This window comes from Sapajus apella, unplaced genomic scaffold, assembly GCF_009761245.1.
Source record: "Sapajus apella isolate SASKATOON/1434 unplaced genomic scaffold, GSC_monkey_1.0 scaffold123, whole genome shotgun sequence".
Lineage (NCBI taxonomy): Eukaryota > Metazoa > Chordata > Mammalia > Primates > Cebidae > Sapajus > Sapajus apella.
The window spans coordinates 1,101,569-1,126,711 of NW_022437063.1; the positions used below are offsets into that span (position 1 = coordinate 1,101,569).

The 25,143-nt window shown below is 41.8% G+C and overlaps 1 protein-coding gene across 1 annotated transcript in view; it reads right to left on the reverse strand.

The window, feature by feature from the left end:
* Positions 1-25,143, reverse strand: part of EFCAB6 (EF-hand calcium binding domain 6) — a 274,701-nt gene that overhangs the window by 227,790 nt on the left and 21,768 nt on the right. The window contains exons 3-4 of the mRNA XM_032261403.1: positions 15,952-16,097; positions 6,040-6,251 (exon numbers count right to left, since the gene is read on the reverse strand). Of these exons, the coding sequence (XP_032117294.1) occupies positions 6,040-6,251; positions 15,952-16,097 (358 nt within the window). The remainder of the gene's footprint in view (positions 1-6,039; positions 6,252-15,951; positions 16,098-25,143) is intronic.

Here is a 25,143-nt window from a genome sequence, read left to right on the forward strand (position 1 = left end):
TGGGCAACATGGCAAAACACCATCTCTACAAAAATGTACAAAAATTAGCTGGACAGTGTTGTGCGCCTATAGTCCCAGCCACTCAAGAGGCTGAAGCGGGAGAATCACTTGAGCCCAGGAGGTTAAGGCTCCAGTGAACCAAAATCACGCCACTGCATTCCAGCCTGGACAACAGAGTGAGACCCTGTCTCAAAAACAATAATACATGAATAAATTGAAAGTTTGATAAGTAGAATATTTACTAGTTTCAAAGTTTCTCTCCCAAAAATATTTATTAATTACAAAGTGGATCCTGACAGAGCCTGACAGAGCTCACCTTAATAAAGTGATCAAAGCGAGCACCAACGGTGAGAGACAGACTGGGATCACGAGCAACCTAATAAGGTGCAATGAGAAGAACACAGCATTGTGGCCGAGCTGTTTCTGTCGCAGATGCGAGCCTGGATCTAGTCATAAGGAAACACCAGATAAGCCCAAACTGGGGGCTTTCTGCAAATAACTGGTCTGCAACCTTCAAAGTACGAAGGTCATGAAAAGTCTAGGAAAGACTGAAGAATCATTCTGGACTGAAGGAAACTAAAGACATATGAAAACCAAATGCAATGCATAATTCGGACCTGGTTCCTTTAAGACTCTGTGGTACAACTAGCAAAACCTGGCTGTCCCCCGGGGCTGAGATGAGAGTACTGAGTCCATGTTAACTTCTTTTGAAGGATGGATTATGGTCATTGTAGGACAGTGTCCTTGTTTAAAGAAAATACACACTAAATAGTATCACATGACTCGTAAAAAGAAAAGAAAAATAAATAAAATAGGAAATACACAGTAAAATCGGTGGGGAAATGGAGAAACTTACTCTCAAATGGTTTAGATGAAAAACATGTTCTTTGTACTTCCAATGACAGAACTGTACTTTCCAGTACAGTTCTTTGTACTGTACTTCCAACGTTTCTGTAACTTTATGATTTCTTTTAAAAAATAATAAAGTGGCCAGTCATGGTGGCTCATGCCTGTAATCCTAATGCTTTGAGAGACCAAGGTGGAATGACCACTTGAGCCAGGAATTTGAGACCAGCCTGGGCAACACAGACCCTGTATTTATAAAAAAAATTTTTTTGGCCAGGCGCAGTGGCTCATGGCTGTAATCCCAGCACTTTGGGAGGCCGAGGTGTGTGGATCACAAGGTCAGGAGATTGAGACCATCCTGGCTAACGCGGTAAAAACTCATCTCTACTAAAAATACAAAAAATTAGTCAGGCGTGATGGCATGCACCTGTAGTCCCAGCTACTTAGGAGGCTGAGGCAGGAGAATTGCTTGAACCCAGGAGATGGAGGTTACAGTGAGCTGAGATCTGAGATCATGTCACTGCACTCCAGCCTGGGCAACAGAGCAAGAATCTGTCTCAAAATAAATAAATAAATAAAATAAAATAAATATATTTTTTTTAATTAGTGGGGCATGGTGGTGCACACCTGTATTCCTAGCTGCTCAAGAGGCTGAAATAGGAGGATCACCTGAGCCCAGGAGTTTGAGGCTCCAGTGAACTGTGATCACACCACTACACTCTAGCCAGGGCACCACGGTGAGACCATGTCTCTTAAAAAAGATAAAGCAGAGAAGTTATGCAGAGAAAGCTCAAAACAGACCAGCCCTCCTACGGAAAACAACCAAAAACGCTGGTTAAAATAAAGTAAAATAAAACTTAAGGCTCTGGAGAGTAAATGAAAGCAGGCACATTCTGCAGGAAGGCAAAACTTAGAAGAGAGGACAGGTATGGAGGCAGTTTCTTGCTCTATCAGTGGCTTTTATCCTGAGAGCAGGCAGCAGTCACTGCCCAGCACAGAGCAACTAACCCCGTTAGAAAACCCAATGTCTCTCTGACCTAGAGGACTGGCATACAAAACTTAAAGCAACCACAGCCACAAGAAAATGTGGGGAGAATTTCATATTTTCTCTCAAAGGAGAGAGACAGAGGAGGAGCCCCACTTCCTAGATATAACCCTGTCCAAATTTCTAGCTGACCCTGAACCATGCATGTGCTGGTCAGACTCAAAAAGGCCCAGATAAAGATAAAGAAATGAATTGAGATATGAGCAACTGCTCGCTGCAGGGAAGACAGAGTGTGCAAGTTAACTGCCTGTCAAAACAAAAGTGTCAAGTCTTCAGAGGAACAAAACAGAATCCAGAGTCCCCACACCATTTACAATGTTGAGTGCTGCACTAAGAAACAGCCATAGCCACACATTCGCACTGAGCACTTGAAACGTGGCTAATAGAACTTATTAACTTTTTTTTTTGCTTTATTTAATGTTAATTTAAAATTTAAAAATAATATTGATTTAATTATTGGAAAACTTTTAAGTATGTTTGGAATAGTTAGGTATATGAATCTAATATTTCAACTGTAAATCTTATGAAATAGAAATACCAATCAAGAGATTTAGTGTCTGAACTGAAGTCTGCTCTAAGCGTAAAGCATGCACCAGGTTTGAAGCCTTAGTAGACAGAAAGGAATATCAAATGTTTTATTAACAATGTTAACAGTAATTACATGTTGAAATGAAATATTCTGGATGTATACAGTTGAATAAAAATATTAGCATATGTGGCTTACAGTAGATATATACATTTTTTTTTTTTTTGAGACAGGGTCTTGCTCTGTCACCCAGACTAGAATGCATTAGCGTGATCTTGGCTCACTGCAACCTCCAACACCTGGGCTCAAGGTCAGCTAATTTTTAAATTTTCTGTAGAGATAGGGTCTCCCTATGTTGCCAAGGCTGGTCTTGAACTCCTTGGCTCAAGCGATGATCCTACTTGGGCCTCCCAAAGCACTGGGATTACAGGTGTGAACGAACACACCTGAGCTACTCACAGTATATTTCTTTTGGATAGCTCTGTTCTGGGATATTATCCAAACATACTCAATTATAAACAACCAGGGAAATAAGACCCTTCTCAATGGAAAAGACAATCAATGCAGGCCAACCTTGAGATGGCTAATGTGAGAATTACTAGACAAGAACTTTAAAGCAGCCGTCTTACCTGTGTTCAGATTCGAAAGATACATGCCCCTAACTGAAGAAAAACAGAAAATCTAAGCAGGTAAAGAGATCACAAAGAGGAATCAAATGGAAATTCTACAACTGTAATATACAATGTCTAAAAGTAAAAATTCAAGGCGTGGGCTTAATAGCAGAATGAAGATGATAAGAGTCGGTGAACTTAAAGACAGATCTATAGACATTATCCAATCTGAATAATGGAATAAACAAATTTTTTAATGAACTGAGCCTCAGGGGCCAGTGGGACATATCAAAATGTTTAAGAGAGGAAAGAATGGGACAGAAAAAAATATTTGGGAAAATTATGGCTCAAAGCTTGACAAATTCAAAAAAAAGACAGCATTAGAGGGAAGAGAAAACTTTCAAACAGAACATGGTATGCATAAGAAGAAACAAATAGAACTGTATATATTTTGTTTAAGTCAGAAAAAAAAAAAGAGAATCAGTCCTTGAAATTAAGACTATAATTTAGGAATGCCTAAAATTCATTGATCTATTTCTTTTCTTTTCTTTTCTTTTTGAGATGGAGTTTCACTCTTGTTGCCCAGGCTGGAGTACAATGGCACGATCTCAGCTCACTGCAACCTCCACCTCCCGGGTTCAAGTGATTCTCCTGTCTCAGCCTCAGAGTAGCTGGGATTACAGACATGCACCACCACACCCAGCTAATTTTGCATTTTTAATAGAGATGGGGTTTCTCCATGTTGGTCAGGCTGGTCTTGATCACCCGAGGTCGGTGATCCGCCCGCCTCAGCCTCCCAAAGCGCTGGGATTACAGGCGTGAGCCACTGCACCCAGCCTATTTGTTTTCATAACACTTAATTCCCCTGTATTGAAAGTATACACAGTAGGTTGGTTGTGGTATACAGCAAATTCTAAAAAGAAATAAGTTTTTTAATTACTAGAAGATAGTATGAAGTTAGATTCCAATTAAGAACTAATGAATGAGGCCAGACACAGTGGCTCACATCTTTGTAATCCCAGCACTTAGGGAGGCCAAGGCAGACTGATCACTTGAGGTCAGGAATTCGAGACCAGCCTGGCCAACATGATGAAACCCTATTTCTACCAAAAATACAAAAATTAGCTGGGCATGGTGGCACATGCCTGTAATCCCACTACTTGGGAGGCTGAAGTACGAAAATCACTTGAACCGGGAGGTGGAGGTTCCAGTGAGCCAAGATTGTATATATATATATATATATATTTATTCATTCATTAGTGTTTTTGTTTTTGTTTTTTTTGAGACAGAGTCTCACTCGCTATGTCATCCACGCTAGAGTACTTGTCTGTGTGTGTGCATGCATGCAAATTTAGTTATTGGGTTAAATGCAATGCTAACAATATTCTAGCCCAAATTTTCTACTTTTGATCATTATAGACTTATTTTGGAAGTGTTTGATTCTGCCGGGCGTGATGGCTCACAACTGTAATCCCAGCACTTTGGGAGGCGGAGGCAGGTGGATCACCTGAGGTCAAGAGTTCGACACCAGCTTGGCCAACATGGTGAAACCCCGTCTCTACTAAAAATGCAAAAATTAGCCAGGCATAATGGTGGACACCTGTAATCCCAGCTACTCAGAAGGCTGAGACAGGAGAATAGATTGAACCTGGGAGGCGGAGGTTTCAGTGAGCCGAGATTGCGCCATTGCAGCCTGGGCAACAAGAGTGAAACTCTGTCTCAAATAAAAAAAAAAAAAAAAAGGCTTTAATTCTTACTGCATGTTTGTATTCCTTTTTTAAGGGCCCCAAGGACACAATCCACACATTTTCACTCCTTTCTTCCCCTGGTATGGTATACCACCAGGTGGCCAAGGGCCCTCATCCTCCACATCCCTCCCCAAGTAACTACATCATCCCTGCTGCAAACCCTTCCCTGGCTCCCTGCAGCCTCTAGGATAAAGGTCAAACTGTTTTACTAAGTGCTTTTCTGGATTGGCCCCTCGAGTCACAACATGACCCATATTTCTTCACTTCCAATAGAAATCACAGAACTACCCAGGTCCCTGAATAAGCATGGCAGGTGGGTACAGGCATCCAAGCTTTCACACAGACTATCCCCGCTGTCATAATGACCTTTCCTTCCCCTCTCATCTTGCAAGTACCCACTCCTCAGTCAAAACTAAGTGAAATACCCCTCCTCCAAAAAGCCTTTCTGGACTACCTGTCCTCATTTTCAGATAGCTTGCCATCCTGTAACTCCCAGCCACCCTGCAGTGAACCCTGTCCCAGCACTTGCCAACACTCCATAAGTGTCTCACTGGGCTGGGAGCCCCTCAAGGGCAGGGCCTGAGTCTGATTTATCTGCACCACAGTGTCTAGCATTGGGTCTACCAAGTAGCAGATGCTCAATAACTATTTGATGCAAGAAAAAATGACAAAATGCTAAGCTCCAAAATATAAGTTGACCCAAATACATTTATATGGACCCTTAAAATAAATGAAAAGGCGGCCAAGTGCAGCAGCTCACGCCTGTAATCCCAGCACTTTGGGAGGCCAAGGTGGGCTGATCACCTGAAGTCAGGAGTTCAAGACCAGCCTGGCCAACATAGTGAAACCCCATCTCTACTAAAAATACAAAATTAGCTGGGCATGGTGGTCCACACCTGTAATCCCAGGTACTAGGGAGGCTGAGGTAGGAGAATCGCTTGAACCTAGGAGGTGGAGGTTGTAGTGGGCCAAGATCATGCCACTGAACTCCAGCCTGGGCAACAAGAGCAAAACTCTTGTCTCAAAAGAAAGAAAAGAAAAGAAACGAAACTGGCTGGAGAAGTGCTACATGCAAAATATGACCAAGTATCTGCTGATCATGATCATCTATGTCAGCCTTAATCAAGTGAATTATGAAAAATAAACAAAACTTCAACTATTCAACTACTCGGTGGCAACAGTGGGAGAAAGTCAGGACAGGTTACATTCTCCCCTGAGCTTGTCTGGAATTGAATGATTCTAAGCATGTACAACATACGGCACCTGAGCCAACACGTCCTGAAACTGTTCTCTTGTGAGCGGCATCAGGAAGTCTGTGATAATTCTTCTCAGTTCACTTTTTGACACAGTCGAGTTCTGACCAGTATCAAGCAGTTGAAAGGCTTTTTTCAACTCATCCCCTCTGTCGGTAATTTTTTGAAATAAAATCCGTTTAACATCTAAGGAGGACAGTGTTGGATTTGCAACAGCTGTGGCTATAAAAGAGATACGGCTATTTATTAAACCTGTTTAAAGTCAACATACTAAACAAAAACACTGACAGTTTTAACAGAACCCAGCAAACTTCTTAAACGGGATTTCTCCCACCATATCTAGATTTACATGTATAACCATTCCATGATTTGTCATGAAAACTCTACAATCATCTCTCAACTCTGAAATTTGGTCATTATAGAATAATAGTAATGACATTAGTAAGGAAAAAATAATAATCTTCCGTCTAAAGGACATAGGTAAGTACAAGTGAAAAACATGGATACTGAAAGCAAATTTGGTTAATAGCATTCAAATAAATCTTTAAAATATCATATTCGCCTTTCATCCCCTTGCCAATTTTTGAGGGAAAAACATGTAATTCTTAAACCTAGATCATTTCCCTTTCAAAGACAAGGAAGAGCTGGACACTAAAATGAAGATATGAAAACATTTCAAGTGGTCTAAATAAGCTTTTGGATTTTGAACTTTTTTGGAAGGAAAGGAATAATGTCTTGACTAATGTTTTAGGTCCTGAGCCCCATGTGTCAGCAAAGGGGAGGCGAATACACCACAGGCTTCCTTCCCCTCTCCAAGATAAAAACAGTTATAGGAACATTAGGTAGGAAATTACATAAGTAAATATGGTGAGTACAAACCAACTTATGGTGCCAATCCATACCATATGCATGAAGACATAATTATTCCATTTGAGAGAGGAGATCAAGAATAATGGTCATTGGTAAATCCCTCCTACTTATTTATGAGATAAACTTGGTCACCACAGTTTATTTAGTAGCTCTTTCTTAAATAGTAAATCTATGTAAGAAAAGGGCTTTAACATTGCCTTATCCTTTATAATACTCACAAGCAGCAGCTAGGGAGGGAGGATGCTAGTTCTTTCCCTTTAAATGAAAATTTCTTATCAAGCTATTGCACATTTCTGGTGTAAGGACAGTGATAGCTTTAGTCTTGGGGTGACCTGGGCAGGTGAAAGACTCAAAAGGTCTCAGTGCACCAACTTGAACCTACCCAGAGGGCGGGCTGGGATTTCCTCGGGGCTGTAGGGTGGTACAAGAGAGAACGTGCAAGCAACACACAGTTACGCCGCCATGGAGATCTGCTGCAGGCCCTAACCCCATGAGCCACAGCACAGCAGGCTCTGGGGGGTGCTGCCACCCCACATAGGGGCTGTGCTGCCATCGTGGATTCTCCCCTGACATCCACTGAGGGCCCAGCACAGACAGGACCTGTGCCAGGGACTGGGGATGACTCTTGCACCTGATGTCCAGAGCCCCCGAGAGAGAGTTGATTCCGTAACTGGGATGTGGCAATCTGGTGTGGAGACAGGCACTAGGTGTCTGCAGGGGCATGGCAGACCTAAACAGAGGATGGCTGGTTTGGGGTGACAGGATGGAAGGCGACAGGAAAGCCTTCTCAGTGGAAAGCAACTTGGTGTTCCTGAGGCAACAGAGCTGGAAGTGGGGCTGCTATGGGCATGGCCAGCCTGGGCAAAAGGAGGATCGGGGCAGGGACAAGCAGAGGAGCATCAGCCAAGAGATGGGATGGGAAAAGTCGGCAGGGCCTATCCTTGGGCTTAGTGCTCTCAAGTTATAAGATGCCACAGTGGGATTGTCATCGAAACAACATAACCCAATTTTTATTCTTCACTTTCCCCTGGTACCATGTAGAGGAGGAAATGAAAGGGAAGGAGAATGATAGCGTAGAGACAGGCTGGGTGACCACGGCTGCTCAGGAGAGGGATGACACAGCTCCGTACTAGCGTGATGGTCACAGAGCAAACAATTCAGATGAATAAAAGGTCGAGCGGGGAGGTCTACAGAATCCTCTGGTTGGAGGGGCCAGGTGAGGTACAGAAAGAGGATGGAAAACTTGCATCTGGCTTGGTGGTGGGGCAGGAGCAGCACCCCTCACTTAGAAAGGGAAGAGGGAAGATGCAACAGATGGTATTTTCCAAGATGGGCACAGCAAGATCTCCCAGCACAAGGTCATGTGAACACTCCTCCCCTCAGAAGTGGGCATATGTTCCCCCCCTTGAATCTGGTGGGCCTGTGATGATGGCAGGATGATACAGGGCATGTGTGAGCTCCAAAATGAGGTCATGCAAGGTGCTACAGCCTCTGCCTGGTCCTATTTATTTATTTACTGAGACAGAGTGTCACTCTGTTGCCTAGGTTGGAATGCAGTGGCACGATCTTAGCTCACTGCAACCTCCACCTCCTGGGTTCAAGCAATTCTCCTGCCTCAGCCCTCTGAGTAGCTGGAACTACAGGCACCTGCTGCCACGCCTGGATAATTTTTGCATTTTCTAGTAGAGACAAGGTTTCACCATGTTAGCCAGGCTGGTGTGGAACTCCTGACCTCATATGATCCACCCACTTCAGCCTCCCAAATTGCTGAGATTACAGACGTGAGCCACCATGCCCAGCCATGCCTGGTCCTCTTTAGATGCTCACACACAGTCACCACTTGGCTGTGAGGAAGCCAAGAAGCCACCCCAAGAGGCCACATGGAGGGGTTCTGGGCAACAGCCTTAGCCAAGGTTCCAAGCAACAGCCTGCATCTACTCCTAGCCATTTGAGGACTCCAGCCCCCAATGTGAAGGCAGCCCAGCCTCTCTGTACCTCCCCAGCTAGATTGCAGGGAGCAGAGAAAAGCTGACCTGCCCAAACTGCAGATCTGTGAGCAAAATAAATGACTGTTGCTATTTCAAGTCCCAATGTTTAGGGAGTTTGCACACAGCAATAGAATACCTGGAAGAGATGAAGAAAAAGCTTATGGGGAAGCTCATGAGTTCAGCCTGGGCTATCTAAGCGGGATGTCCATCTGAAAGTTGAACACATAATGTGGAGATCAGAGAGGTTGGAGATGCAAGCATGGGAACAAACTGCATGGAAGCCATGGGGAAACACGCCCAATGGGAAGAGGAAAAGGGGCTGTGGGAAACATTGACTTGTAAGGAAGTGGAATTCATTCATTCAAAAAATATCGTATTTCACCACCTATCAGATTTCAACCAGTTTTCAGCCCTGAGGGCGCTGCAGTGAATAAGACAGGTACAGCTTACAATCCGGAGGTGAGACGACAGACGAGAAGCCAATAAATAAATAAACGGTAGGGTCATGACGCGCAGTGACGCATGCCATGAAGATGGAAAGGCAGAACAATGAGGCAGGGCGCAGCTGGGGGCTGTTTTAGAGAGGATAGTCAAGGACGTCTGCTCCAAAGTGGGTTTGTGAGCTGAAACCCAGAAACATAAAAATGAGCCAGCCAGTCAAGAAGCTGAAGTAAGAATGTCTTCAACAGGGAAACCATAGCAACCGGTAAAAAAAATCCCTGAGCAAGGAGCTTGATACATCCAGGAAAGCAGAAAGGCCAGAGTGGACAAAGTGTGGCACGTCGCAGGTAGGATGGAGAACAGTGAGAGCTTGGGCCACGGGAGGAGAGGGCCAGTCCACGTAGGCTTCAGACACCTGCAGAAAGCATGGCATTTTCTTCAAAGTGCAATGGGAGCCTCTGGAGAGTTTAAGCAGGGAACCAATGTTATCTAACACAGCATATGTGTGGGGTTTTAAAAAAAATATTCTGGCTGCTCTGTAAAGAATGGACTTTGGGAGGCTGAGGCAGGCGGATCACCTAATGTCAGGAGTTCAAGACCAGCTTGGCCAACATGGCAAAACCCTGTCTCTACTAAAAATACAAAAATTAGCCACGCGTGGTGGCAGGCACCTGTAATCCCAGCTACTCGGAGGCTGAGGCAGAAAAATCACTTGAACCCAGGAGACGGAGGTTGCAGTGAGCCGAGATTGCGCCACTGCACTCCAGCCTGGGTGATGAGAGTAAAACTCCATCTCAAAAAAAAAAAAAAACACAAAGAAAAAGAATGGCTCATAGGGGTCAAAAAATGAGAAAGGGAGGCCAGAGAGGAGGCTGCTCCAAGGTCTAGGGGATAACTGTGGCTTGAACCAGGTTGCAGCCCTGAAGGTAGACAGAAAGTAGACAGATAAGAGACATGATCTATCAGTTCTGTAGCTGACAAGGTTTTGCTGATGTATTGGCTGAGGAGGTGTGGGGGGGCTGTTAAAGGAAATAGAGAAATCAAGGATAATCCCTTGTTGCTGGACGTGAGGAACTAGATGAATGACAGTGTCATTGCTGGGATGGAGAACGTGGGGAGTTGAGATATCCGTTTAGCCAGTTCAGCTCTGAGATACCTGTTAGATGCAGTGCACGCAGAAAGGTCAGCAAGGCAGCTGGATATACAATTGGGAGCTTGGCGGGGAAGTCAGGATGGAGCTATCATTTTGGTTACAGGTGGTATTTCAGAACATGGAGCCAGATGACTCACTGAAGAGAGGGCAGACAGGGAAAAGTGGAATGAGCACAGAGCCCTGAGGTAGAAGCAGGAACTTAAGCCTCCCACCAGAGTTCCAAGAACACAGAAATGCAGGAAGCACTCGGGCTTCCCTTCCACTTCTGGCTGTCACTCAGAATCTCAGAAGCAGCTGAGTCACATACAGCAGCTGCATGACTCAGTATCAGCCGGTGAGCACTATTTCCCCCTCTTTGCCCCAGCCTGAAAATCCTCCTCCTGTCCTTAGTGTCAGAGAGGATCCCTCTTTTTAATGTATGCCTCCGTCTTGAAATTCTTTCTTGGACCTCTCCTATATATTTTTAGTTGCTTTCTTAGAAACCTCACATTGCAATCAATAATTGTAATTTAAAAGAATCAGAGACTGGGCACGGTGGCTCACACCTATAATCCCAGCACTTTGGGAGGCCAGGGCGGGTGGATCACGAAGTCAAGAGATCGAGACCATCCTGACCACCATGGTGAAACCCCATCTCTATAAAAATTAGCTGGGAGTGGTGGCATGCGCCTGTATTCCCAGCTACCTGGGAGGCTGAGGCAGGAGAATCTCTTGAACCTGGCAGGCGAAGGTTGCAGTGAGCCGAGATTGCGCCACTGCACTCCAGTCTGGCAACAAGAGTAAGACTCCATCTCAAAAAAAAAAAAAAAAAAAAAATCAGAAAATACTGATTTGAGACTATTTTAAAATACGTGAAGGAAAACTTTTTACTCCATGTGCCTAATGCAATGTCTGAGAATGAAAATGAAAGCAGTAACCCAACTTGCATAACCTGCTGGTGGGAGTACAAATTGATACCATCTTTCTGGAGGGCAATTTGACAAAATTTTCTATATCCGTTTAGGATATAGAAAGTCACAACAGACTGTCACTGTCACCCTAACAATGAGAACGAGTAGGATAAGCTAAAGCATATATATAGTTTTAAAATCCATCAGAGATCTGAGGATGCAAAGAAACTATCATTCAGGAAAGGACAAGCCACTCATCAGAGAGAGAAAAATGATAACTCCTTCCATCCCTGGGGCACAGTGGGTGAAAAGCAAATTCATTTCAGACAGGGTAGGAAGAAAACAACCCAGTGTTTAGCAGACACAGGAGGCTGACAGTTGGATGAAACTCCCCGGGGCCTTGGTCACAGAGCACGTCTGGGCCCACCCTCTTGGGCCTTCCCCCAGTGCACATAAGCAGCACTGCAGCAAAGGCTGAGGCTACAGGAAAGCTGTGTAATCCACCCCAGCCTGGCACACAGGGTTTTGTACAAGTCCAGAGCAGCTGTTTACCAAAGGCTGAATACAGGGAAGAAGAGCTCAGGCAAACTCTCCGAAGCATAGGGGTCCTTCACTAAGTGTGAGTGCCCTGCTGCAGGTTAAAGGCAGGGCCACAGGGTGGACAGAGACGTTCCCAGGTACAGAAAGCCATGGCAGAACTGGAGAACAGAGAGACCTCCCAAGAAACCACCCAAAAATGGCAGGCAGGCCGTAAAGCAGAGCGCTCTCCCTGCCACATGCAAAGCTGGTGGCTGGGCTGTAGCGCAGAAAGAGCTGCGGAGTCTCACCAGCACTCACACCTCAGACACCTGTTGAAGGCAAGCATAGGAAACCAGGGGTGGCCTAAATTTAACTAAAACTGCACCAAAGTCAAGGGACAGCTCACCTGAGAGATGAGGCTGAGTCAGCCCACTTCGCTGGAAGCCTGAGAGAAGAAGAGGCTCCCTTTTCTGATGGTAAGAATTATTGACTTCTGTCTCTACTGTTTTTCACACAAACATCCGGCATTACATTTTTTTTTTTTAATTGCAAGACAAGTGAAGAAGAAAAGGTAACCTAATCAGGGTAAAAATAGTCATCAGGAGAACACCCACAGACAGAACAAATGCAGAAATGACCAGGTATTCAAACTGAGAACAGGAACTAGGTTAGCAAGATGAAAGAGAAAAGCTGAAAACATGGTGAACGTATAGGGAATTTCAGCAGAGAAATGGAAAGCATTTTTAAAGAGCGCATGAAAAAAATCTAAAAATTAAAAATACAACATCCCAAGTTAAGAATTTATTTTTTTGCTTAGTAGCAGAGTGTACATGCTGGAAGAAAGAACTAGAAAACATGAACTCAGGTCTATAGGAATGATTCAAATTGAAACACAAAGATAAAAACATTTAAAGAGGAAACAAGGTGTCTGATGTTTATTTGCTTATTTGATGTATGAGTTATACAAGTATGTATCTAACAGATATATGTTGTATAGCTCGTGCTCGACTTACAACCACGATTGGTTCCGACAGACCGGTTGTAACACGATTTGGTTGTAAGTTGAGTAGGCTATATGCACACGGAGATGGTAGTGCTGCCAGAAGCTGGTCCGCACTGTCGTACGCCCAGCTGGGCAACGTTTGCGCTCCCAGACGCGGAGCAGTCGTGGCTAGCGATTGTGGTCGTAAAGTTGAATGGTCGTAAGTTGCATGGGTCATAAGTCGATCAATACCTGTACATGCATGAAAAAGGGACCAGCCAAACTTCTGATGATATCCTCTTGTAGAGGAAAGTGGTGCTGGGAGGCAAATGTATCTTTAATTTTTAAAAGGTAAAAAAAATACTCCAGTGCACTAAAAAGTACCACCAATAGAAATAAAAAATGACAAAGAAGAAAAATACCCGTGGCACTAAGGCAGAGAAAAGTTTTGCCATATGCAAAGCTGGTGGCTGAGCTATAAAGCAGAGATATCTGTGGAGTCTCACTGGTGTGGAGTCTCATCAGTCTCTTTAATACAAAGAGAGCTCACACTAGTCACTAAAAAAAGACCAACCCAAAGTAGGTAAACAGGCAAAGGACATGAACAGGGAACTCACAAAAGCAAAAGGCATAAACCTGGTAAACTTGAGAATAAAATTAACCTTACTATTGAGAAAATCTATATTAAATTCATAATGGAATGTTATTTTTCCATATCCAGTGGGCAATATCTTAAAAGATAATCTGTGCTAGGATACTTAAAAATGAGCACTTATAAGTCTCACAAGTGGGAATGTGCTAAGGTGCAAGTTTCCTGAAGGGTTACCTGGTGGTATTCATCAGGAACCTTAAGAGTAGAACAGGTTGGGTGCACTGGCTCACACCCAGAATCCCGGCACTTTGGGAGGCCATGGGGTTTGAGAACAGCCTGGCTAACATGGTGAAATCCTGTCTCTACTAAAAATACACAAATTAGGCCTGGCGCGGTGGCTCACAACTTTCCAGCACTTTGGGAGGCCAAGGAGGGTGGATCATGAGGTCAGGAGATCAAGACCATCCTGGTTGACACAGTGAAACCCTGTCTCTACTAAAAATACAAAACATTAGTCAGGTGTGGTGGCATGTGCCTGTAGTCCCAGCTACTCAGGAGGCTGAGGCAGGAGAATTGCTTAAACCTGGGAGGCGGAGGTTGCAGTGAGCTGAGATCGCACCACTACACTCCAGCCTGGGAAACAGAGCGAGACTCTTTCTCAAAACACAAAATAAATAAATACAAAAATTAGCCCTGTGTGGTAGTGCGTGCCTGTGATCCCAGCTACTCAGGAGGCTGTCATGGGAATCACTTGAACCCAGGAGGTGGAGATTGCAGTGAGCTGAGATCATGCCATTGCACTCCAGCCTGGACGACAGAGTAAGACTCTGTCTCAAAAAGAAAAAAAAAGAGTTGGAACACATTTTAACCTAATCATCCCACCTCACTCTAGTCTTCTTTGTATCATCAGAAAGTTAATTAAAGATATATCTAAATTATATTGTAGACATGGAGCTATTAAACTAGAATGCATTTATTGTTGATGATACATTTTTATGTCAGAAACTGCTAAATTAATCCCCGATACCCACTCTCCTCTTTCTCCTTAGAAACACACCCCTGAGTTTGGATAAACACGTGGTTGTTGGAAACAAAGTCTGTATTTTGCAGGCATGGGACTGAGTGGTTCACGTCATGACAGTTGCAAGTAAGCACAAGTGTCATGACAAGGATGGCTTCCTCCAGTGACAAGCAGAACCCAACTTCTCCTTTCACAGTGGCCCCTCTGGGCCCTGCTGATTCCTCAGGCTGTGTTCAGGCTGCACTTTGTAAGTGTGTCTTATAGCATTTGCCTCACGTGACTTGAATTCTTATAGACTGTGAGCTTGTCTAGGGCAGGCCTTCTGTCAGGTCCATCTTTTTATTCTCAGCACCTATTACAGTGCCTGTCACATATTACGGCTTGGAAAATGTTTGTGAATAAATGAATGCGTAAATGAAGGAACTAATAAATTCAAGGATATGTATTTTTGGGAAATAATCATGTCAAATTCTGTTGCTTTTAAAACTGGTAAGAACTCCAAATGAGTTGAAAACCTATGTCCACATAAAAACAAATACATGAATGCTTATGACAGCTTCAGTTATAATTGCCAAACATGGAGGCAACCAAGATGCCCATTTATTATTATTATTATTATTATTATTATTATTATTATTGTTTGGAGACAGAGTCTCACTCTGTCACCCAGGTTGGAGTGCTGTGGCACAATCATGGCTCACTGAAGCCTTGACTTCCAGGGCTCAAACAATCCTCCCACCTCAGCCTCCCAAGTAGCTGGAACTATAGGCATGTACCACTATGCCTGGCTCATTTTTTGTATTTATTTCTAGTAGAGACAAAGCCTTACTATGTTGCTCAGCTTGGTCTGGAACTCCCGGGCTCAAGCAATCCTCCTGCCTCGACTTCCCAAAGTGCTGGGATTACAGGCATAAGCCACTGTGCCTGGTCAATCCATGGCATTTTACACATGTCTAAAATGAATACAATGTACACCACCAAGAGTGAACCCTATTATAAACTATGAGCTTTAGGTAACAATAATGTTATCAGTATGGGGACCACACTAATATGAGATGTTATGGGGAAACTGGGAGTGACAGGGTGTATGGGAACTTCCCGTATTTTATACTCACTTTTTCTGTACACCTAAAACTGCTAAAAAAAAAAAAAATTAAGTCTACTAATTTACCAAGTGAGTTTTTACATACATAACGTAGGAGCTAAGCCCCTGAATTCTGGAATCACATTCACTGGGTTCAAATCCTGAAATGCCACTTAAAAACTAAGTAACTTTTAGGCAAATAGCTTAATAAATCTGTGTCCCAATTTCCCCATATACAAAATAGGGACAAAAATAGAACTTATTCATAGAGTGACTGTGAGGATCAAATGTCATGTGAATCCTTTGAACTAAGCTTGGTACATATTAAATACACATACATGATATCTACTGTTAGTGTTCTTATTCGCTCATGAATACTTACATGAACAAGAGCTGAACATATTTGGGGAAGCATTCCTTGAATATACTCTACATGGTGAAGAATGGGGTCTTGAATGCGTAAATTTTCGTGCGCGAGAATGCGACCTAAGCCAATCTGGTATAATCGCCATTTTGCACATTAAATCCCTGTCATATAAAAGAAAACAGATGACATTACCTTAAAGCATATATCCCAAATGTGGCCTGTTTCCTATCTATTCCTTTTCTGAAAGGACAGCTGGAGAGTGCAAAAATGATGCTAGTCATAATCTGCTTTACCGATGTTTCAGACTATTCTTAAAGTGAACACAAAAGTCATAATTTTGGACTCCTTGTTTTTAGCATATCCAATAAACTTTAAAAACAGCAAAATAAAGAGACTTTTGGATAGAAAAGTCCACCTACATCTTGACTGTCACTGACTCATTTCTTTGGTAGGCAGTAAGGGGAAGAAAGTTTGGATTCCCTGAGCTTTTTTGAAGTGTCTCCGTATAAATCCGACATGCAGTCAGAGGCAGAGCTGGGATGACAGGAGCGAAACTGCTGGAGTAAGGACCTGTGAAAATACTCTCCTCCATTAAATCAATGAAGACACTGGGAAAAATTGTGGAAACCTATTTTTTCAGAACTCTGGAAATTAACCAAAGGCTTACAGCAAGCTGGGGAGCATTTACTCCCCCAAATGGCTGAATCTCAGTATGAAGAACATGTTTTGTGGCATTTTATCTTGCCTCATTCCCATTTCTCCTCGCTTGCCTGCCTACTGCCCACCAGCTCTGATGTAGCCTTGAAAACCATCAGCCCTCAATCACAGGGAAAACCCAGTAGGCTGATAGTCACTGGAGTGGACAGAACAGGGCTGGAGCTCTGTGAAAGCCTCCTTACCAGAAAATTATCATTATTTGACCTGATGTTTCCCTGAAACATCCTACTCCCAAGGCTGTCTTTATTTGAATTGAGTTAGAGCTCACTCAGTGAGCACAGGTTACCATGAAGAGGCATTTGTTAGAAAAAAAATCAGAGGCAATTGTTGAAAATCATGGTTTTTGAATAGGTGGATAACAGGGCAAATAATAGGCAACCAAAAAGCTTCAAGGGAAAAGCTGGGGAATGAGATGTCAATCAGGACTTGAAAAAGCTTGCACATATTCTTGGAAATCTAGGAAGCCACTCACATGCACAGAGACATAACCATTCCCAGGGAGAGGTGCTTGCTCAGGAAAGACCTGAGAAGGCCCTAAACTCTCACCTCAAACCGACCTTGCAGCTCTGCCCAAGAAGGAAATGGACCATATTGCTAAGTGTTGAAGGAATGCTCCAATACAAAAAAGCCCCTCAGTAAAAATTGGGAGATATTGTTTCTAGGCATTTAATAAAATTTATGTCCAACTGTGAGCTGATCACTAAGCTAACCAATCAGAGACTCCAGTGGCCATATATAACAAAGAATACAGACTTTATAAAATTTAGGAAAGTCAATAAACAAATGAACAACAGGCAGTAACAACAACAAAACATGGAAAGGGATGAGAATATGATTTCTGCAAATACCACATTATATTATTTAAAGTGTCATGGGCCTAGCATGATGGCTAATGCCTGTAATCCCAGCATTTTGGGAGGCTGAGGCAGGAGGATCACTTGAGCTCAGAAGTTCAAGACCAACCTGGGCAACATACTGAGACTCTGTCTCTAGAAAAAGTAAAAATAAAGAAAATTGACCAGGCATGGTGGCATGCACCCATGGTCTCAGCCACCAAGAGGCTGAGATGGGAAGAACACTTGAGCCTGGGAGGTTGAGGCTGCAGTGAGCTGTGATTATGCCACTGCACTCCAGCCTGGGCCACTGAGCAAGACTCTGACTCAAAATAAATAAATAAATAGTCCAGTTTTCAACAAAAATTTATGAGAGAGACATGCAAAGAAACAAGAAAGTATGGTCCATACTTATCTTCGGCAACTATGCAAGAAGGAATACAGTGAAATATTTAACTATTGAAATAAACACCCCACTAACATAGAATTCCAAAATCAATGAAATTACTCTTCAAAAGTGAATGAGAAATACTTTCTTGGGCAAACAAAAATTGAGAGAATTGGGTGCCAGCAGACTTACTTGCAAGAAATGTTAAAAGAAATTCTTCAGAAAGAAGACAAGGCCAGGTGCAGTGGCTCATGCCTGCAATATCAGTGCTTTGAGAGGCTAAAGTATGAGAATTGCTTGAGGCCAGGAGATCAAGAACACCTGGGCAACATGCAAGACCCTGTCTCTACAAAAAAAAGAAAAAAATACACACACACACACACACACACACACCAGGCATAGTGGTGTGCACCTCTAGTCCTAGCTACTTGAGAGGCGTATGTGGTAGAATCACTTGAGCCCAGGCATTTGAGGTTACAGTAAGCTATGATCATCCCACTGCATAGCCTGGGTGACAGAGTGAGACTCTGTCTCTAAATAATTTTTTTTAAAAAGAAAACGAAAGAAAGACACATATCAGAAACCCAGATCTATATAAAAAGGGAAGAGCATTTGAGAACAAGTGAAGGAAAAACAAACATATATGCACCTAACAAAAGAGCCCCAATAGACATGAAGCAAAATCTAACTAAATAGAAACAAAAAATAGGTATTTCAACAATTATAGTTAGAAACTTCAATATCCATGTTTAATAATGGGTAGAATAACTAGACAGAAGATCAACAAAGACATAGAAGATCTGAACACCACCACAAGCACGTAGACCTAATAGACAACTAAAGAACACATCCAACCAACAACAGTAGAATATCATTCTTCTCAGCACACATGGATCATTCTCCAGTATAAACCACACATTAAGCACAAAACAAGACTCAATAAATGTAAAAGGATTGAAATTATCTGGGTATAATCTCCAACCATACAGAACAAAAACAGAAATTGGATAATTCACAAATATGTGGAAATTAAACAACGCACTCCTACATAACCACTGAGTAAAAAAAAAAAATCAAAAGAGAAATTAGCAAATACTTTTAGATGGATAAAAATGAAGGCACAACCTATTAAAACTAACAGGATGCAGCTAAAACACTGCTTAGATGGAAATTTATAGATGCTAATGCCTATATTTTAAAAAGAATAAAATCTTGAAAACCTAACCTAAATTTCTCCCTTAAGAAAAATTAGAGTAAACTAAAGCCAAAGCTAGTAAATGAAGAAAATAATAAAGACTAGAGCAGGAGTAAATGAACCAGGAATATAAAAGAAAAGAAAACTAACCAAAGTTAGTTATTTTAAAATATCAAAATTGACAAATTTTTAGCTAGACTGGCCAAAAACAATGAGAAAACACTCAAATTATTAAAATCAGGGATGAAAGGAGACCTTACTACTAACCTGACAGAAATAAAAAGGATTATAAGGTAATACTATAAACAATTGTATACTAACAAATTAGGTAACGTAGGTAAAATGGAAACATTCTTAGAAAGATGCAAAATACTAAATTGACTAAAGAAAAAACAGAAATCTAGATAGAACTATGACAAAAAAAATTGATTTAATAACCAAAACTTCCTACAAAAGAAGTCCAGGACCAGGACCATATGAGTTCATTAGTAAATTCTACCAAACATTTAAAGAACAATTCAAGGCTGGACATGGCAGCTCACACCTGTAATCCCAGCACTTTGGGAGGCCAAGGTAGGTGGATCACCTGACATCAAGAGTTTGAGACCAGCCTAGCCAACACGACAAAACCCCATCTCTACTAAAAATACAAAAATGAGCCAGGCATGGTGGTGCATGCCTGTAATCCCAGCTACTCAGGAGGCCCAGGCAGAAGAATCACTTGAACCTGGGAAGCAGAGGTCACTGTGCGCTGAGATCACACCACTGCAACCCACTCTGGGTGACAGAGTGAGACTCCATCTCAAAAAGAAAAAGAAAAATTCAACTAATCCTTCACAAATTCTTATGAAAAACAGAAGAAGAAGGAACATTTCCCAACACATCCTATGAAGCCAGTATTACCCTGATACCAAAACCAGACAAAGACATAAGAAAAAAAGAAAGCTAAAAACCAACACTCCTTATGAGTATAGGGAAAATTCTCAAAAATAGTCTAGCAAACTGAATCCAGCAACATATTTTTAAAAATCAGACAGCATAGTCAAGTCAAATTTATGCTAGGAATGCAAGGGAGGTTGAACAAACAAAAATTAATTAATGTAATAGACCATATTATTAATCAAGAAAAAAATTCATAATCTCACTAAGTACAGAAAAAGCATTTCACAAAATCTTACATCCTTTAATGATTTGTTTTTTAAAAAAAAACTCAACAAATTAGGAATAGAAGGGAGCTTCCTTGACTTAATAAAGGGCATCCAAGAAACACTCACAAGTAATGTCATACTTAATGGTGAAAGGCCAAAAACTCCCTAAGATCAAAAAAAAGCCAAGAATGTCTGTTCTCACTACTATTGAATATTGTACTCAAGGTTCTAGTCAGAGCAGTTAGGCAAGAAAAATAAATAAAAGGTATTCATATTGGAGACTAAGAAGTAAAACTACCTCTATTTGCAAATGACATTGTTGTATATATAGAAAATCTTAAGGAATACAGGAAGACAGACAGATACACACATGCACATACAAACACACACACACACACACACTATTATAATTAATAAACAAGTTCGATAAGGTTGTAGGATACAAGATCAGTATACAAAAATCAATTATATTTCTATATACCTGAAATGAACAATCTGAAAATAAAATTAAGAGAACAATTACATTTACAGTATAATCAAAAGGATAAAATAATTAGGAATAACTCAAACAAAAAAAAAGAACAATATTTGTACACTAAAACAAATATTATTGAAAGAGGTTAAGTAGACCTGAATAGAAAGATATCCCATGTTCATGGATAAGATGGCAGTAGTCTCCAAACTGATCTATAGATTCAACTCAATGTTTACCAAAATCCCAACTTCCTTTCTTGTAGAAATTGACAATATTAAAATTTATATATAAATGCAATGGACCCAGAATAGCCAAAACAATAACAAAAAATAAAAATAAAGTTGGGGGCTGGGCACAGTGGCTCATGCCTGTAATCCCAGCATGTTGGGAGGCCGAGGTAGGTGAATCACCGGAGGTCAGGAGATTGAGACCAGCCTGACCAACATGGTGAAACCCTGTCTCTACTAAAAATACAAAATTAGCCGGGCATGATGGTACATGCCTGTAATCCTGGCTACTTGGGAGGCTGAGGCAGTAGAATTGCTTGAACCTGGGAGGCAGAGGTTGCAGTGAGCTGAGATTGCACCACTGCACTCCAGCCTGGGCAACAAGAGCAACACTCTGTCTCAAAAAAATAAAAATGAAGTTGGAGGATTTACATTTCCCGATTTCAAAGCTTAATACAAAGCAACAGTAATCAAGACAGTACGGTTCTGGCATAAGTATGCACACATAGATTAATGGAATAGAATTGAGAGACCAGAAATAAACTTTTACATTTATCATTAATTGATTCTTGTCAAGGGTGCCAAAACCATTTAATGGAAAAAAAGTAGTCTTTTCAACAAATGGCACAAAGAATGAAGTTGGGCCCCTACCTTACACCATATACAAAAATTAACTCAAAATAGATCAAAGCCCTAAATGTAAGAACTAAAGTTATAGAATTCCTAGAAAAAAGCATAGGTATAGATTTTTCTGACTTTGGATTAAACAATGATATATTAGATATGATACCAAAAACAAGCAACTAAAGAAGAAATAGATTAACTGGACTTCATCAAAATTTAAAACTTTTGTGCTTCAAAGAATACTGTCAAGAAAGTGATAAGACCCCACGGAATGGAATAAATCATTTGTGAATCATATATTTGATAAAAATTTAGTGTGCAGAATATATTAAGAACTCTTACAGCTTAATAATAAGCGACAAATAATAGGGGGGAGATCCCATAAGTGCCAAGGCAGGAACAAAAGGCCTCAGCCTATTTCCATATAAATAATGAAGAAGAAAGTAACTAGAAATATAACCGAAGTAGTTATTAGTTATTCATGTATGATCTTAGTTATTCACAGGTGATCTTAATTCTTTTACTAATGCCTCTCAGGTCAGAAGTGTGAACCTGGGGTGACATTGTGAAATGAATGACACTAAGGCAAGATGCTCTCAGCCCTCTGCCACACCCACGTAAGGGCTGCTGGAGGGCACCTCAGCTGTGCGGCAGTGGCAGCACTGTGAAAGCGCCCACTATTTAGCCAGCTAGGGAAGGAGATGTCCAAAGTGGCCAAGACATCTCCTTCCTGGGGAAGTTTGGAGAAAACTCCGCTTCTCCAAGCTCTTGTGGTAAGACCTGATGGCTGTCAGGCAGGCTCACAGACAACCGGGGGCTTAACTGTCTCTATGTGATGCCGTGCTTTGGTGGTCACATTCCATGTCTACTCTCATGTTCTGCTTCTGCACCTGGTTCCTTCATTCTTAGAAAAGATAATCAGTAACAGCAATATAAATCTTAATGTTTTAGATCTTTCTTGATAAGTATGGAAAAGGTGCTAATGCATTATGCTCCTTACCTCATTTCAGGTGCCAGAAATTCCTGAGCCCCTACCTGAATGACACGTGATGTACTTGACCCTATCACTGCCATGCCCTATCTACCCTGCCCTATCTACCCTGCCCCCAGTCTCTGACCACCAAGAACACGCCCTACCTACCCTGTCCCCAGATTTGCAACTCAATAAAAGTGAAAGCGTCCAGCCATTCGGGGCCACTGCTGGTCTCCGCAATTTGGGTAGCAGTGGACCCCCTGGCCCAAACTCTCTTTTCTCTATCTCCATGTCTTGTGTCTTTTATTTCTACAATTTCTTGTCTCCTCACCAGCTGGGAGGGGCTCACAGAACCCTGCAGGGCTGGACCCTATAAAATAATCCAACAGAAAAATGGGTAAGGTATTTGAATAGACATTTCTTCAAAGAAAATATACAAATGACCAGTAAGCACATGAAAAGATACTCAACCTCACTAGTTATAGAGAAATGTAGATCAAAACCACAATGAGATACACTTTACATTCATTAGCAAGGCTGTAATAAAAGAAACAGAGAATAACAAGTATTGACAAGATTATAGAGATATTGGAATCTTCATATTACTGGTGGGTACAGATGCTTTGGAATAGAGTTTGACAATTTCTCAAAAAGTTAAACATAGAGTTGCCATATGGCTAAGCAATTTCACTCCCAGGTATATACCCAAGGGAATTGAAAACACGTGTCCACCAAAAAAAGTTATACTTAAATATTCACAGCAGCACTATTCACAACAGATAAAAAGTGGAAACAACCCAAATTTCCATCAATGGATGAGTGGATAAACCAAAAGTGGTATATCTGTTCAGTGAACTATTATTCAGCCATAAAAAGGAAGTACAGTTTCACGCTGTAACATGGATCAACCTTGAAGACATTAGGCTAAGGCAAACTCCCAAAACCACATGCTGTATCATTCCATTCATATAAAATGTCCGTAACAGGCAAATCTAGAGACAGAAAGTAGGTTAGTGGGTGGTGGAGGGGTGGGAGGGGCGGTGGGGAGCAAAGGCAAAAAAAAAAGAAAGTCGATTGGTGGTTGCCAGGAGCTGGAGGAGGAGAAGAACAGGACTGCTGATAGATACAGGGTTTCTTTTAGAGGTGACAAAAGTATTCTGGGATTAGATAGTGGTGATAGTCACACAACTTTGGGAATATACTAAAAACCACTGAATTACACACTTTAAAAGGATGTGAATTTTATGGTATATAAATTATATCACAATTAGAAAAAAGTGTGGAGAGAAGAAGATAGAGGAGGAAGCAGAAGACAGAAGAGCAGTAGCAGCAGCACTGGGTGAGCCAAGGGAGACATTGCTCCCGTGGGCACCTTTGGCAAAGGTGGTTCCCTTTCAATAATTTCTAAGGCAATATGTTTACTTGACAGTTATTTAGATTATGATTTAAATACCTTAGAGGAAGCTGGGCAAAAGTAAGACATCCAGATGTATCCCAGTGAGAGTCACAGCAGTGTCCTGCTTACCATCAGCCAGGTTCACGCCCTTACTGTCAGAGCTAACTTGGCTGTGCTCCTACCACAGCAGGCCTAATGCTCAGTGGTTACCACACTGTTACATGCCTTCGTGATTTTTAACTCATAGATTCTGCCAGTCTGTAGCAATGAGGAGTTTCTGAAATACTTATTAGTATTTCAGAAAATAAGGGGAAATTTAGTCTGACTCATTCCTTTTTGGGTACTCTCAACATAAGAGTGAATTAAGAAGGCCAAGCTCCAGCTCTATTAGGAAGTTTACAGCATAATTGTCTGAGGCTCCTAACCCTCAGAAGAAAAAAAGAGACAGACAGTATTCCTACCAGATTCCATGTATCAAATGCAAGTGCAAAATTATTTAATATTAAAAAATAGATGGATGTGGATGATATGATACGAGTATACAGAATCAGACCAGATGATGCTTCTGAAGTCCTCAATTTCAAGAATCTCAAAGTCGAAAGGGTTGAGGAAATAAATAAGAAATTTTTTTTAATGTGCAAGAAATCCCCATTGGCTAGTACTTTGCTTTCCCTCTCTGGGTAGGCACTGACTCTGCCTCGCACTGTATAGTCTAGAGACCTGTCTTTATTTGCCACAGTCAGGTGGCAGGTCCTGTAGGTACCATCCAGTGGTTTATATCACAGGAGCCCTAGAGCCTCAGCAATCCCCCACACATCCTTCTTGGACTGGATTAATTTAACAGAATTGAAACACTGCAGAGGTAAACTTCCAAAATTAAAATGAGGAACACAGCTTGTTATCTGTTCACACAGTCAACACATATTTATTAAGTTCCTCTCTGGAGATCAATGAACAAAACAGGTAAAATCCTAAACCTTGTGGATCTTCTACTGTAGACATGGAAGGCAAGCAATAAACAAATTAAATCATACAAGTGAATCAGGTCTATGGAAACCAATGGAGCAGAGAAGAACAGGGGGCATTAAGCAAAGATCTAAGAGACCAAGAGGGAAATCAGGCAGTTATGAGGACAAAGAAGCAACAGGCAGCCAGATGAAAGACAGCCTTGCAGGCCAGTGGGACGCATGGCTCTTACCGTGACATCTAACATGTGGAGCCTCTAGGGGAT